Source organism: Daphnia magna, linkage group LG2, assembly GCF_020631705.1.
Source record: "Daphnia magna isolate NIES linkage group LG2, ASM2063170v1.1, whole genome shotgun sequence".
Taxonomy (NCBI): domain Eukaryota; kingdom Metazoa; phylum Arthropoda; class Branchiopoda; order Diplostraca; family Daphniidae; genus Daphnia; species Daphnia magna.
Genome location: NC_059183.1, coordinates 11565698 through 11577941, shown reverse-complemented (window position 1 = coordinate 11577941; position 12244 = coordinate 11565698). Strand labels below are relative to the sequence as shown.

Genomic DNA, 12244 nt, shown 5'->3' with positions numbered 1-12244 from the left:
TGATTCTGGTGACGAGGAGAAGTGACAACTCAAGTTGACTGCTGTTATCATCTTCGTTCTTCTTATTTACCTTGTCCTTTTGTCTGTTTCTCATTTGAAACGATAATATACATCACTGCCATTCGAAGCATCTTCGCTAAAGCCATCACAGTTATTGAGGTGAGCTACTATATTACTTTTCGATACATTTCCATCTCCAATCTCATTATTCATTCAGCGTCAATGGAGGGGACTCTTCGTCTCTGTTCTTGACTGTGCAAACAATACACTAATAATGATCGATACCTTTGATTTCTTGTTTTCTCTCCACGATATTTATTGAACGCGATGCTAATGATTGTCAACGTTTGTTCTGTGTATTTGCTTTTATATGAATTTTTCTCTCATTCAGCAGAACTCATTTTGCCTACCCTTCTGCAACTGCACGTCTGTTCCACGTGGGTCTTCTCGTCCTTAACAGAATCCCGTACCAATGTCGACGGTTTCAGGTTTTTCTTGTAAGGAATCAAGGACAAAACGACGAAATTGGGACGGATTTCAGAAATCCGGCGTCCTCGTTTCAATCCTAGTTTCTTTGCTTCCGCTTATTTGTCCTCGATCACCGTGTGGGTAGTAAAGATTCTAGAACGACGCACATGTAATAATATCTCCGATGTTCAATAGCAAGAGAAAACCAAATCCAAGTCCAGTTTGTGCGTACTACCGTTCCTGATATTCGTGTAGAGAATGAATCCTTTCGTGTGACAGCCTGCGGTTTCTCTGGAGAGTGGCAAGGTCGCTCTAGGATTTGCATGTATGTAAACTAGCTGTCGTATGCAACCTCCCACAATAGGTAATGCAGGTAATACCAATGAATAAAAGCAGTACGGTATGCAAATTGTAAATTCTTACTTTTCAAATCTCTCAATGGGAATATGGGAACATTCGTTCTATCTATTTTTAAAAACTTTAAACAAGAAAAGTCTTGAATATGGCGAACGAATCGTTCGATGCAATTCTAAAAATCGATGCGTTTGTTTTTTGTCCTGCAGTACGGCGAAACGGGTTGGCACCGCTGAACTGGCGCATAGTAGCTTCCACGTCAATTATATCATATCACTAACGGCGAAGTTGTGATGTGCCGCTTTCTTCGTTCCCCATTAAAGATCACCGTTTATTCAGCGCCATCAATGGCTCAGAGCAGATGATACCTATTGAGACGAGAGACAAATGACGCAAGGGCGTTACATCAAAAAAGATCAAAGTAGTAAGATGCAACCATTGTGAATTGTATGGCCATATAAGAGATACAATGGTCGCTTATCAGAGATTCAATTCGCTCCAGACGTTGGCAATAACAATATACTTTTACATGAGGCGTATTCACTTTGATAAATAAAATTTAAACGACGTTTTCAAAGTTTAGCAGTTACCAGGGGCTTAGATTCTGAACTTGGGAGAGTTGATGGTTGTGTTTTCTTTTTCCACAGCTTTGTGTTACGAACCAAGTTGATTCGTTTTGGCGAAGGAAAAAAAAAAGTATGTGGGACGAAAAGTTTGGCCGGAACACGGACAATTTCTATTCGCTTTTGAGTAGAGCAATCGGCTGATCAAAAAGCGTCTGCTTCATAGCATATTTCACTTGATGTAAACAGACCGTCATGTGAAGTTTCGAGTTCTTTTTTTTTTTTTTTTTATTTCTTCGTCTTGCATGGGTGGAAAATCCGTACCGACAGTCTATAGTTATGTACGCGAAACACTTGATAGCTTGACTAATACGATAAGCATTCTATACGTTATGGCTAAATTTTCAAAAATGAGTTCCCTTAAGAAGAGAGAATGAGTTTCGCGTGTTAAATTCTAAGCGTCGTAAACTGCTGCGGAGCCAATTTACGTCAACGCCATCGAGAACAGCGAATGGGCTTTCCGGTTAAATAATGCAGCACGTGAGCGGCAAGTTAGGTATAGGCTAATAAAAGGTTGAATGATTGAATCGGTGTGCCTGAGAATGTGTCGCCACTCTGGCCAGTATAATTGAGGCATAGTGGAATCGATCTTGCACAAGAATTTTAAAAGTCTCTCTTGAGGCAAAGCGCAGTGGGAATGGGTTCGATCGGAAGCGGCGAGAAGGAAATGGCTAGTTGCATTCACTTTTCTATTCTATTTTCAGTTTCATCTGGTGGAGTTCGTTGCCAGCCAACTCGCACACTAAACCACCTCGTCGACCTTACTTCCGCTGCTAATGCAACGTGGAGCTTTATATTTATCAGAATGCATCCGCTTGGAGATGTTATGGATTTTGAATGAAGTGAACTTCGCTTCGTTCCTTCTGTCTTCATTTTAAGTGTGATTTTCCATAGAAAGGAAGAGTCGGAACAGGTTATGTAAGCACCCAGCTTCAGCCAAAGTGTTGGAAATTGCTGCGCCCAGTGCAATTTCACGATACCACCATATCAAGTGGCTTGAAAATATACAGTGAAATTGCCCGTTAGAGTTGATTACATACTCGAGCCGATCTGGGCGTTTTCAGACGTTGCCCAGACAGGTAACGGATGGAAATCTATTTATTATAGTCAACACTCTCTCCAAGCTCATAAAATGTCAAACTGTAGAATGCTACGTTACTTGATAGATTCGAAATAGGTCTGCAATTCATCATTTGTCCCGTACCCTCAATGTTTTCTATATTATCCTAGGGGAAAAAAACCCCTAAAGGCTGTGTGACAAAGGAGAAAAAATTCATTCTATAGACATTGTATTTAAATTTCATATATTTGCAAGATAGCCTGCAGGGTTGCAGATATTAGTATGCCAACAGCATAACATGGAAAAAGGGGAATAGGAGGAACAGTGTAAATATTACGCAAAAATATCCTAATTCTACCCCGTCCTCTCTTCCTTCAGACGTTTTCATTTTTTTCGTCGATTGTCTTTTGTTTTGACAGTTTTAGGTTGATAATTTGTGCCCTATCCTCTTACACGAGTCGCATTTTTGTTTCCATCTTTCTAGTTGAGCCCAATGCTTTCAGGTACGCAGTTACTTCCTTATACACCTTCATGCAGAAAAAACTTGTTTCCAGGTACGTCGTTCTCCCATTTTAAAATGTTTCTTTTTTTTTTTTTTTTTTTTTTTCGTTAAATTAAAACTTTTTGTGCTGAAAAATCAAGAAAAAATTGTAGGAAAGGCACAAATCGATGTTCGTAGTTAAGGCTACCGCGTCTGAAAAGCTCTTTCCAACTTAGAACTTAGTAAGGTATCTACTACGCATATAGTTTTGTAATATGCGCCCACAATCCACCGCATAACACAATTAGAAACAAAATCGCTGTCATCATTTGGAGACCATAACTAAATGCTAAGCTCTCGGCGTTCAATATTAAACTTGTGTGGGCTACATGTAACTTTGTAAACGCACCCTTACATGTGCAATACAAACTGCGTAGAACGACAGAAGCCGTACACGAATTCATATTCTGTTCTTCTATTCAAATTCAGTATTTTTTTCCGATTTCTGTGCGCCCAACTTTTCGACGATTTTAAGCTGAGATTGTGCTGATTAGGCAATCATTAAAGATGTCTCGCCATCTCACTCGGCCATCGATCCATTTTGTCGGCTTTTATTTATTTCTTTTTCGCTGTGAGTTTAATTTTGAGATGTTTCTTTTGTCGGATTTTCCTAACACTTTTCCAGTACTTTTTGTGCGTGTAAAACGTTGACTCAAAGTAAGGAGAAAGAAACATCCGAGCACACACGCAGTCCTGTAAGGACACTATTTACAGTAATCATGTTTGCTTTTGCTGTGTTTGCATGTCAAGTGAAACCCGTTCAAGTTTATAATGAAGAAAAAATTATACAGCTCATTATCTCCATCGATCAGCAATAAACCAGTGAGCAGGCGGCAACTCGATTGTCCTAATGGCAATCTCATAAAAATACTAGGTCAAATCTTATTCGTCTAAACCCGACATACCCATCCTCGATCGTAGCGTATTTCTTTAAAATATACAACGATCCGTACATTTTTGGTTGCTTTAAATACGTGAAAAGAATGCCTATCCACCAGCATTGCTGAGATTGCTATTCAAACCTACGCGCGAAGGCGGAATCGATTTTTAAAATATAATGCTTAATGCCCGTGTTTTGTCTGCCTGGCTATCTTTTAGTGTATCCCCTATTGCTATATGTGGATGATACATGGCATAATATTTTCCTTCTCCCTTTTTACCCATTCTCTCCTGAATTGGATGGCAACAAATCTCAAGCTATTCGATAAGACTTTTTTGTGTGTGTATGTGTGTGTAGGAACGCACCGCTTTGAGCTAAGATTGGGTTCCATCTGATATTCATATATAGAATAGGCTCGTCTTTGGCCGTATAAAAAGGCTACGTGAAATTGGTGAAAAAGGGATTGACAAGCTACGCGCCTGAAATATGTAAATGTCGTGTTCAGATATAGACGGGGACAGTTGAGAGAAGAATAAAAGGAAGACAACACGAATAGGCAAACATTTATTTGTTTTTTTCTTTTTTTGTTGTTTGTTATTGCTTTTCCATTTTCTTTCTTTTTTGTTATCTTCGTGCAAAAAAGAGCCAACCGGTCGATGGTGATGCACCCGGGACTTTTTGACCGGTACAGGCGTTCCGTATTCCGGCACTGCTGAAAGCATTTGTCAATCCAGCAGAGTGGCTATTTCTGTCACCGTTAATCTATATTTTGGAAATAAAAGTCACACAGAGATGGACGAAGGTGAATCGATCAGTCAGATGTTTTATTTTTAAACGAGTCTGTGTGGTTTGCTTAATTTTCGAAATTGATGGTAACTGTTTTTTTCAAATCGCCATCTATTGTTCGAAAACATTAATTGAACGCGTCACTACTAGGTGGCTCTCGCAGCAAATTAGAGATCGAAAAATCGTTCAAATCAAATAATGAGAACCAGAGACAAGCAAAATTAGATGGCACGTTAAAAGCTCCCGTCTTGCGTTTTTTAATGCCAGACCTTTAAGCCGGTATGGCTTAATTGCTCTAGAGCGCAGCAGCTGTACATAAATCGCATTTGGAACAATAATTTGCTGGCATCCAGTAAGTTGTTGAGAGGAATGCGCACCGTCTGCACAGATTGGCGTCCTTCGACTAGACACAAAATCGGATGACATACGTAACATAACTAAGAGTCCTTTCTCATCTGTTGTGATGATTGTTGCTGATGTCCCTCGCATTCCACAGATGCTGCCTGTAAGAGCATATGATTTCAACAGGTCAACCGCTCTTCGTTTCACCGAGTTTCATCTCATTCCAAAGACTTTCGACGATATGAGATATGCCACTCACTGCCGAACATGCAAGCGTTATGCTGCCTGGACTTTAGAGAGATAGCCATCCGGATGAAATATGTAGTTACCTGTCGCGTTATGGATGTCTGTTGCTCATCTGGCATGAAAGTATAAGGCTATATTAGAGCAACATGACGTCGATAGCATCATAAACACGTTATTTTCGTTACGTTTAACATCATTTACTCTTTTTCGGTGGCAGTTAATATTCATCGTGCTAATAAACTAGTTTTTTTCTTTTTGTTTTTGTAGATAAAAAATAAGATCGGAAGAGAGAAAAAAAAAAATTCAAAGTAACTTCCCGTCTGTTCGGAACATGAGGATGCAGTCATGTCGGCGCCAGACGTAACGGCGCCGAATCACGCTTCTCTTCCCGCCCATGCGTACTGTACCTGTTTATACAATACCGGTGCACATAATACTTGACGTGTTCTACATTTTGACCAAAAAAAAAAAAATGGGCTATCAAGTTAATATTTGATAATAGTGTACTTTTAGGGCGGTGCCTTATTTCGCCCTTTTGTTGTTGTTGCGGGCAAGACAACTTTTTTTTATTTATAAAAGCGCAAAAGATCACTGGCTGATTGCCAGTTTCTGCGAACTTTTCCTTGCACACGTAATAGTTTTGCATGATACCCGTTATAGAATGAGGAATAAAAGTTGAGTCAAGTTGACCTAAATTGTGTGTGTTCACACTCCCCCTTTTTCATTCGTGCGCACGGATTACGAACGAGCCTTATTATGTTCGCTCCCCAATTCCAGCGTGAAATACGCCCTTATTTCCCCTTAGTCAACTCCCCGGATCATCCGACCTTAATACTGATTTATATATTTTCTTTTATTTATTTATTTTGTATTTATTTTTTATTTTTTCCCGACGTCGCTTTAAATTTTTTTTTTTTTGTTCAAGGGCGAGCTGAATACATTCCGCTCTTTTACTGTCGAATGAATCGTGTGTGTGACTTTTTCTTCGCATTCTTTGATAAACAGCAGTTATTATGGCCGTAACTCTCCAAAAACACGGCGGAATGGCGGAGTAGAGCCTATACAGAGAGGCTTAGACGTCTTTTGTCGTTTGTCATTCAAGTTTTTCGTTTGACATAAAGCATGAGCCATGCCTTTTTGGGGGAGAGAAAAATCAAACCCAGTTCGATATTGGCTTCGCACCAACGCATGAGTAATATCAGTATTATTGTGTAGATAGGGAGAGAAAACCCGCTGCCAAACACCAGAGGCTTACATTTCTCACCACATAAACGGCGTCTTCAAAAGGACCTGCGGTGTGAGATTTTTTTTTGGCACACAATTTTTCGACACGGACCATATGGAAAAAATAAAAATGCTGAAAAGAATGGGAAGGATAGGAAAACTAATTTAAATATTTTTCTAAACGAATGATGACCTTTTCTTTTTTTTTTTGTCTCCCTCACTCCAACTTTGACAACAGATGACGTGAAGTTTGGCACACTTGCTTCGTTACCGATACCCTACTTTTTTATTTTTCCTAATTTGTCACAATGACGTAAGGTGGCAGAATAGGGGGAAATTGCAGTTGGAAGGGAAATGACTTTGCGAATTCATCGGTCCAACAGTTCAGCATCGGTTCAGGTACGGTTCAGGCAAGACGGAAACATTCCGCACTCCCTACACTGCGTCATCATCAATCATCAGTCACAACTGCGCAGCATATTGTTCATTATTCAAGGAGAAAATGGATTGTTAATTCGCACATTTGCATGCTGCCTCTTCTCACACCTGATATACGGTACTTGTACAAATCTTTTTTGTTTATTTCTTCTTGAATTCTTTTGTACATAATTGCATCGCAGAAAATGATGATTCTTTAAGGACGCCGTGAGTATAGGAGGAGTCTTTTATTTTTTTCAATTATTACGCTATACACGAAAGAAAACAAATGAAAAAAAAAAAAAACTTTTAAATCCATTTCCGGCGTGCATTCAAGCATACGATTGTATTCGTGCTTGCTGGAACACGCTTTGCGTATACAAAGGTAATAAAGTCGATGAAGCGAAGGTTAAACAAGTGCTGTCGAATATTTCAGTTCCGCAGTGTTGCCGTCTTCTTTGCTGACGAAAAGGGTACGGAATGGATCAAAACAACCTGAGACAAGGTAAGGTATCACACGTTTCAACGACGCCTTTACGATGAAAAATTGTTTGATGAAATGGCTGCTTGTTCGTCGTTAAAATAAAGGGCGGTTCTAATAGTTTGTCTGAATGCGTCGGCACGATGTACGTCTGGCTCACCTTTTTTTTTTTTTTTGCTCTTTGACTGCAAGCTGTTACTCCCCTCCGGCCGGAGTTAAACCGGTGAAGTTCGCAATTCTTTTCTACTTTCGCACAGAGGCTCGACAGAGAGCACTTATTCAACGGTATTCACGCCCAGTCTATTAAAATGGATCGTCAACCATTTCCTCTCGCCGGTTAGTGTCACCTCAAATCAGCTGGATGTGAACATTTGCACAATGAATACCTGGTTTGGTTTTTTTTAGAATGTCGGTAGCTTCCCATTCTTTCTTTGCCTCTTTGCCCGCAGTTTTGAGAGAAAAAAAATTTTTGCCTCTTTTGATAGCAGATGGACTCATCTCGACATAGTTGCTGTTGGGTCAACGTTTCAATCCAGCAGCTTATCCGCCACTCATCTCCGATTACAAGATAAAAAAGAAAAATGTCTCCCGTCTACAGGATCGAGGGAAACGAGGATGTATGGTCTTCGTGATCTCATCGTACAGTTGCCTGGAATTGGATCGAATTTCCTTAATAGATAATAACTATCAATGATGGAAAAAAGAAATCATAAGAAAGGATAACAAAAAGGCCAATGGGGTCTTTCATCCTCTGCTGTATAGGATTTCTCGAATTCTCAATGACCATGTCCGTACATTTTTATACGTTCGCGGATCCACCCTTGTAGTGACAACATTTTACAGTGCGGAGTAACACAAAACAAAACAAAAAAATGGAGAAGTGAATTACCGGATGTATTTTATATGTACGGAACATTATGGTGCCATGCGGAATGATGGCCTCGTATATTTTTATGACGAATTTCGAATGGTCACATTTTGTCGCATACAACAACGCGATGCAAATTCCGTCCGTCCCCCCAAATCTATTTGCTTTCCGCTTCAAGTGTGTGACGTAAAAATAAACCGTGTCTCACTTGTCTGTTGTCATACAATAATAGTTGGAAAGTACGACGGAAGTGCGCAGAAACTAGCGAACCGCAGCGTCAGCTGATCAGCAGAGCAACACAACTTTCAACTTTTCGCTTCTGTCTTTTTCTACGTGTGACTGATGAATCGTCTCAAAAAAACGGTAATAATAAAATGGCAATTAAGAATATGCCCCCCTCTCTCTTCCCCCTCTTCTCTTTCCACGTGAATTTTTAACAAAAAAGCGTAACCAACATTTTACGTTTCTCCTTTTGCATCACGTCAGGAGGGGCGATATAAGTTTGTCTTCCCACCGGTAACAACTTACTTTTTAAAAAAAGCAAAAAACAAAAAAACAAAAAAAACAATGCAGTAAAGTGCTGAAAAGTGGTGGGAAGGCGAGTTAGGAACTTCTACAAGCTCATTCCGGCATGGAAAGTCGGTTGAGTTGCATCCACTGTGTACACACGACAACCAGGGAGGCGCCACGTACAATGTACGCATAGTAATAGAAAGGTAAGAAAGACACACTAGATACGTGGATGCTACTACAACGTAACGCAGTACTACCTCAGCTTGCTTTGGTTATTGGCCTCCCTATACGCACCGCCAGCGTTCCAGTGCAGCTCTCGCCCCACCTACCCAAAAGTCCGCAGCGCGCCCGGTTTATATCGACCGAGGCGAAGCCAAGTCCATGCCAGTTGGGTTTGCGACACGACGTGCGTTGGACGCGCCTTGCATTCGCCTGTTCCTTAATTCCCAGTGATTTGACTCCCCACCTTTCATTCCTTGAGTGTCCTCTCAATTTCTTTATTTTATTTCCCTTTTTTTTGCGATCGGACATTTTGAATTCTAAGGTGGCCAAAGTTTGAAATTTTAAAAATTGGTGATCCTTCGGCAAAGTGGACTGATTGAAAGCTAACAAAAGATAATCAAAAAGTGAAGTGAGAAAGGAAAAAAAAAATTGCAACATTGGTGATCGTTCTAGTGCTCATGGATATTTGGCCTTTAGGGCCGGGGAAGCATCATCTTGTCAAACCAATTATAGCTCCAGGTGAAAACGAAGGATGAGGTAAATAACACCCTAAACACTCTAACGCACAAGCGCTTGTCGCTGTCAAACGTCGTCAAATCACAAATTTTTTTATCAAAGTGGCAATAATGTTTGCAGATTTGTTTCGTGTCACTCACTTCCTTGCCCAACGGTCATTGTCGTAAAGCCACCGCAATTGTGCTTGCAATTTTTTATTTTTTTTTAGTTGGCATAACTCTTGAATACCCTCATTCCTTGCAGCAAATCTGTTGCTGTTTTCTTTCTCGTTTTTATTGTTATTATTATGGAAGACGAGGAACCCCCTGCATGTTTAAGTACATCATCCCCGTATCACTAGATTTTTCCTTGAGACTTGTGTGACGCAGTTCTACATGTTTTGTGACGCTGCCATTCGTATTTTCTTTTTTAAGCTGATCTTGTGCCCTGATCTTCTGAGCAAAATGCCACATATTGCCTTTTATTTTTAACGACCTGCCTTTTATTTCCCCTTTCTTAAACTGAGCAGCCAAAAAAAAACGCCGGCCTTTTTTTTTCTTTTCTTTGCTGTTGTGATGTTTTTGTTGTTGGTCTATCAGGATGGCGGCAACAGTGGTTTCATAATCCTGCTACCTGCTGGCTTTTTAATTTGACGCTAAACGTCGCTCAAGAGTTTTTGAAAGCTTTTTTTATTGGAGACGAACTGCTGGCATTGAATGGAGCCGCGGGACCCGAAAGAACGTTAAAAAAAAATGTCGAGTACATAAATCCAGCACTGGTTGCTGAAGCCAAAAAGGCATCAAAAAGGGATAGTCTTACTTTTGATTTTGTTTGATGGTGGAAACCCGATTGCGTGTCCGGTAGGGGATGAAAAACAGCTATTGTTTTCTGCGTTAACGTTCTTAGTCGAGAGCATTTAAAGGGTCAGCTTTGATCAACTCATCTTCCACCTAATCAGTAAAAAATGAAAACTGGCCAGATTCAATGAATGTGGTATAACAAGTCGGTTATGATGGCCTGGTTGAATAGCGGCTGGAAGAAAGAGTTGTCTATGCCCGCTGTGATTTATCGTGCAGCCCCGTTTATTCATTCCCGTTTGCGTCACTATAGACTGGTGAAACATTGCCCAACCCTTTTGTTTTTGTTTTCTCTTGTGGTAGTGCGGATACAAAGGGCTCTAGTCCAAGTTTTCATCCCTTCTCAACACGATACCGATCGTTATGTAAAAAAAAAATAAATAAAATAAAAAGCATAGGGTGGATATGTCTAGGTGGAAATGTTTCAATCGAGTCGGGAAAAGAGTGGAACGCTTTCTCATTCCACCGGACTAATGAGACGCCCTTATCGGTTTCGGACGTCAAAGAAAAACAAGAACAACGATACTTTGGTTTATCGGAAGAAAAAAAAGAAAACCCCATCCCAAACAGCTAGGGGGGTTGCCTTGTTAAAGCTAACGCGCGCGCGGTCCATCGTATATGTTTATTGGCCCCCGGACGTTCCATTTCTCTCAGCAGGGGCAGGAAATTCTCAACATCCCTCCTCCTTCCTCATCCGATTTATATTTTTTATTTCTATATTTAAAAAAAAAAAATGTGAAGTATCCGCTTCTCGGCTACTTGCTGCATACCGCATCACTTAGAGATTTTGGATGGGTCACGCAGCGCGCAGTTCTCTTTTGGCCACCGCTGGCTGTGTTGACCCCCCACTTCAGCTTACGAACAATTACGAGTCAAACACGAGTGAAGAAAGAAGAAGATTACCTTTTCCCTTAATAGACTTGTGTAGTTAACAGTTGGTTTTTTTTTCAAAACTAGACATAACCAAAGTGGGTCGACAGGTTGTTACCTATTATTTGAAATCTGTTTTGTTTTTACTTCCCAGTTTGAGCGTTGGACGTAGTGACTAGATGCACCATAAACAAACAAATGCTCGTAGTTTTTTTTTTTTCTCCGTACAGATTTCTTCTTTTCGGGTCAAAAGTTGAGGGAGAAAAGGTGAAGAATAGGCGCCAGAGGCTTTTTTTTTTTTTTCGTTTTGTTTGACTTGAGTCTTCCACGTCACCGTCTTGTACGAATTGTAGCAGCCCCGTGTTGCGCCATTGTCGGCCGAGGCCTTTTCGCACCTCTCTCTTTCAGTTCCCTTTCGTCTTCGTTCCTCTCTTTTCACTTTGTCTCTCTCTGTCTGCGTCTCTCCCCTCCACTTGTGTGTTACCATCCCCTCGTGCTGGTCGACAGTCCTCTCACGCCTTTTGATCTACTGGAAGCCCGTCGAGTTTTCACTTTTGCTCACATTGCGGCTGTCTTGTCTATGTCGTGCTTTTGTTACACAACAAGAAAAACCTCGAAGCCGCCCTTAACTTTGTATAACAGCTTAAACACTGACATTTACGATGCATTTTCCATGAAATATTTCCGCTTTTTTTCTCTATCCTACTTTTTTAAATATTCTATATATTATTTTTTTTTCTTTTCGAATAAAATGTATCTCTAGCCTTCTAAATAAAAATCAAATGGCATCGAGATAACATCGCCACACATGTAGAGGGGTTGAATTTGGGTCTTTCTTGGGATTTCCTTATTGTTAACCAAACGAATCGCTTTCTTATTGCATACGGGAGTAATATAATGGCGGCCAAGGGCTGGTAAAGGGGGGGGAACTAAAGAGGAGACACAGCGGTGGAGGCTATAACTAGACTCGTAGAGAGCGGAAAGTAGCGAAGCTAAC

At 40.5% G+C, this 12244-nt stretch overlaps 1 protein-coding gene and 2 long non-coding RNA genes across 4 annotated transcripts in view; all 3 read left to right on the top strand.

The window, feature by feature from the left end:
- Nucleotides 1–2879: 2879 nt before the first annotated feature.
- On the top strand, nucleotides 2880–5989 carry LOC116916502. Its single transcript, XR_004390672.2, has 2 exons — nucleotides 2880–3059; nucleotides 5568–5989. It is a non-coding gene; the product is annotated as an uncharacterized LOC116916502 (long non-coding RNA).
- A 797-nt stretch (nucleotides 5990–6786) lies between these two features.
- LOC116916501 lies at nucleotides 6787–8647 on the top strand. Of its 2 annotated transcripts, XR_004390670.2 has the most exons (5): nucleotides 6787–7080; nucleotides 7145–7326; nucleotides 7386–7446; nucleotides 7615–7758; nucleotides 7828–8647. It is a non-coding gene; the product is annotated as an uncharacterized LOC116916501 (long non-coding RNA). The 2 variants fall into 2 exon arrangements; XR_004390669.2 differs by having other exon boundaries at nucleotides 6788–7080; nucleotides 7145–7446.
- A 541-nt stretch (nucleotides 8648–9188) lies between these two features.
- Nucleotides 9189–12244, top strand: part of LOC116917761 (thrombospondin type-1 domain-containing protein 4) — a 61569-nt gene continuing 58513 nt past the window's right edge. The window contains exon 1 of the mRNA XM_045170376.1: nucleotides 9189–9562. Within this exon, the coding sequence (XP_045026311.1) occupies nucleotides 9558–9562 (5 nt within the window). The 5' untranslated portion in view covers nucleotides 9189–9557. The remainder of the gene's footprint in view (nucleotides 9563–12244) is intronic.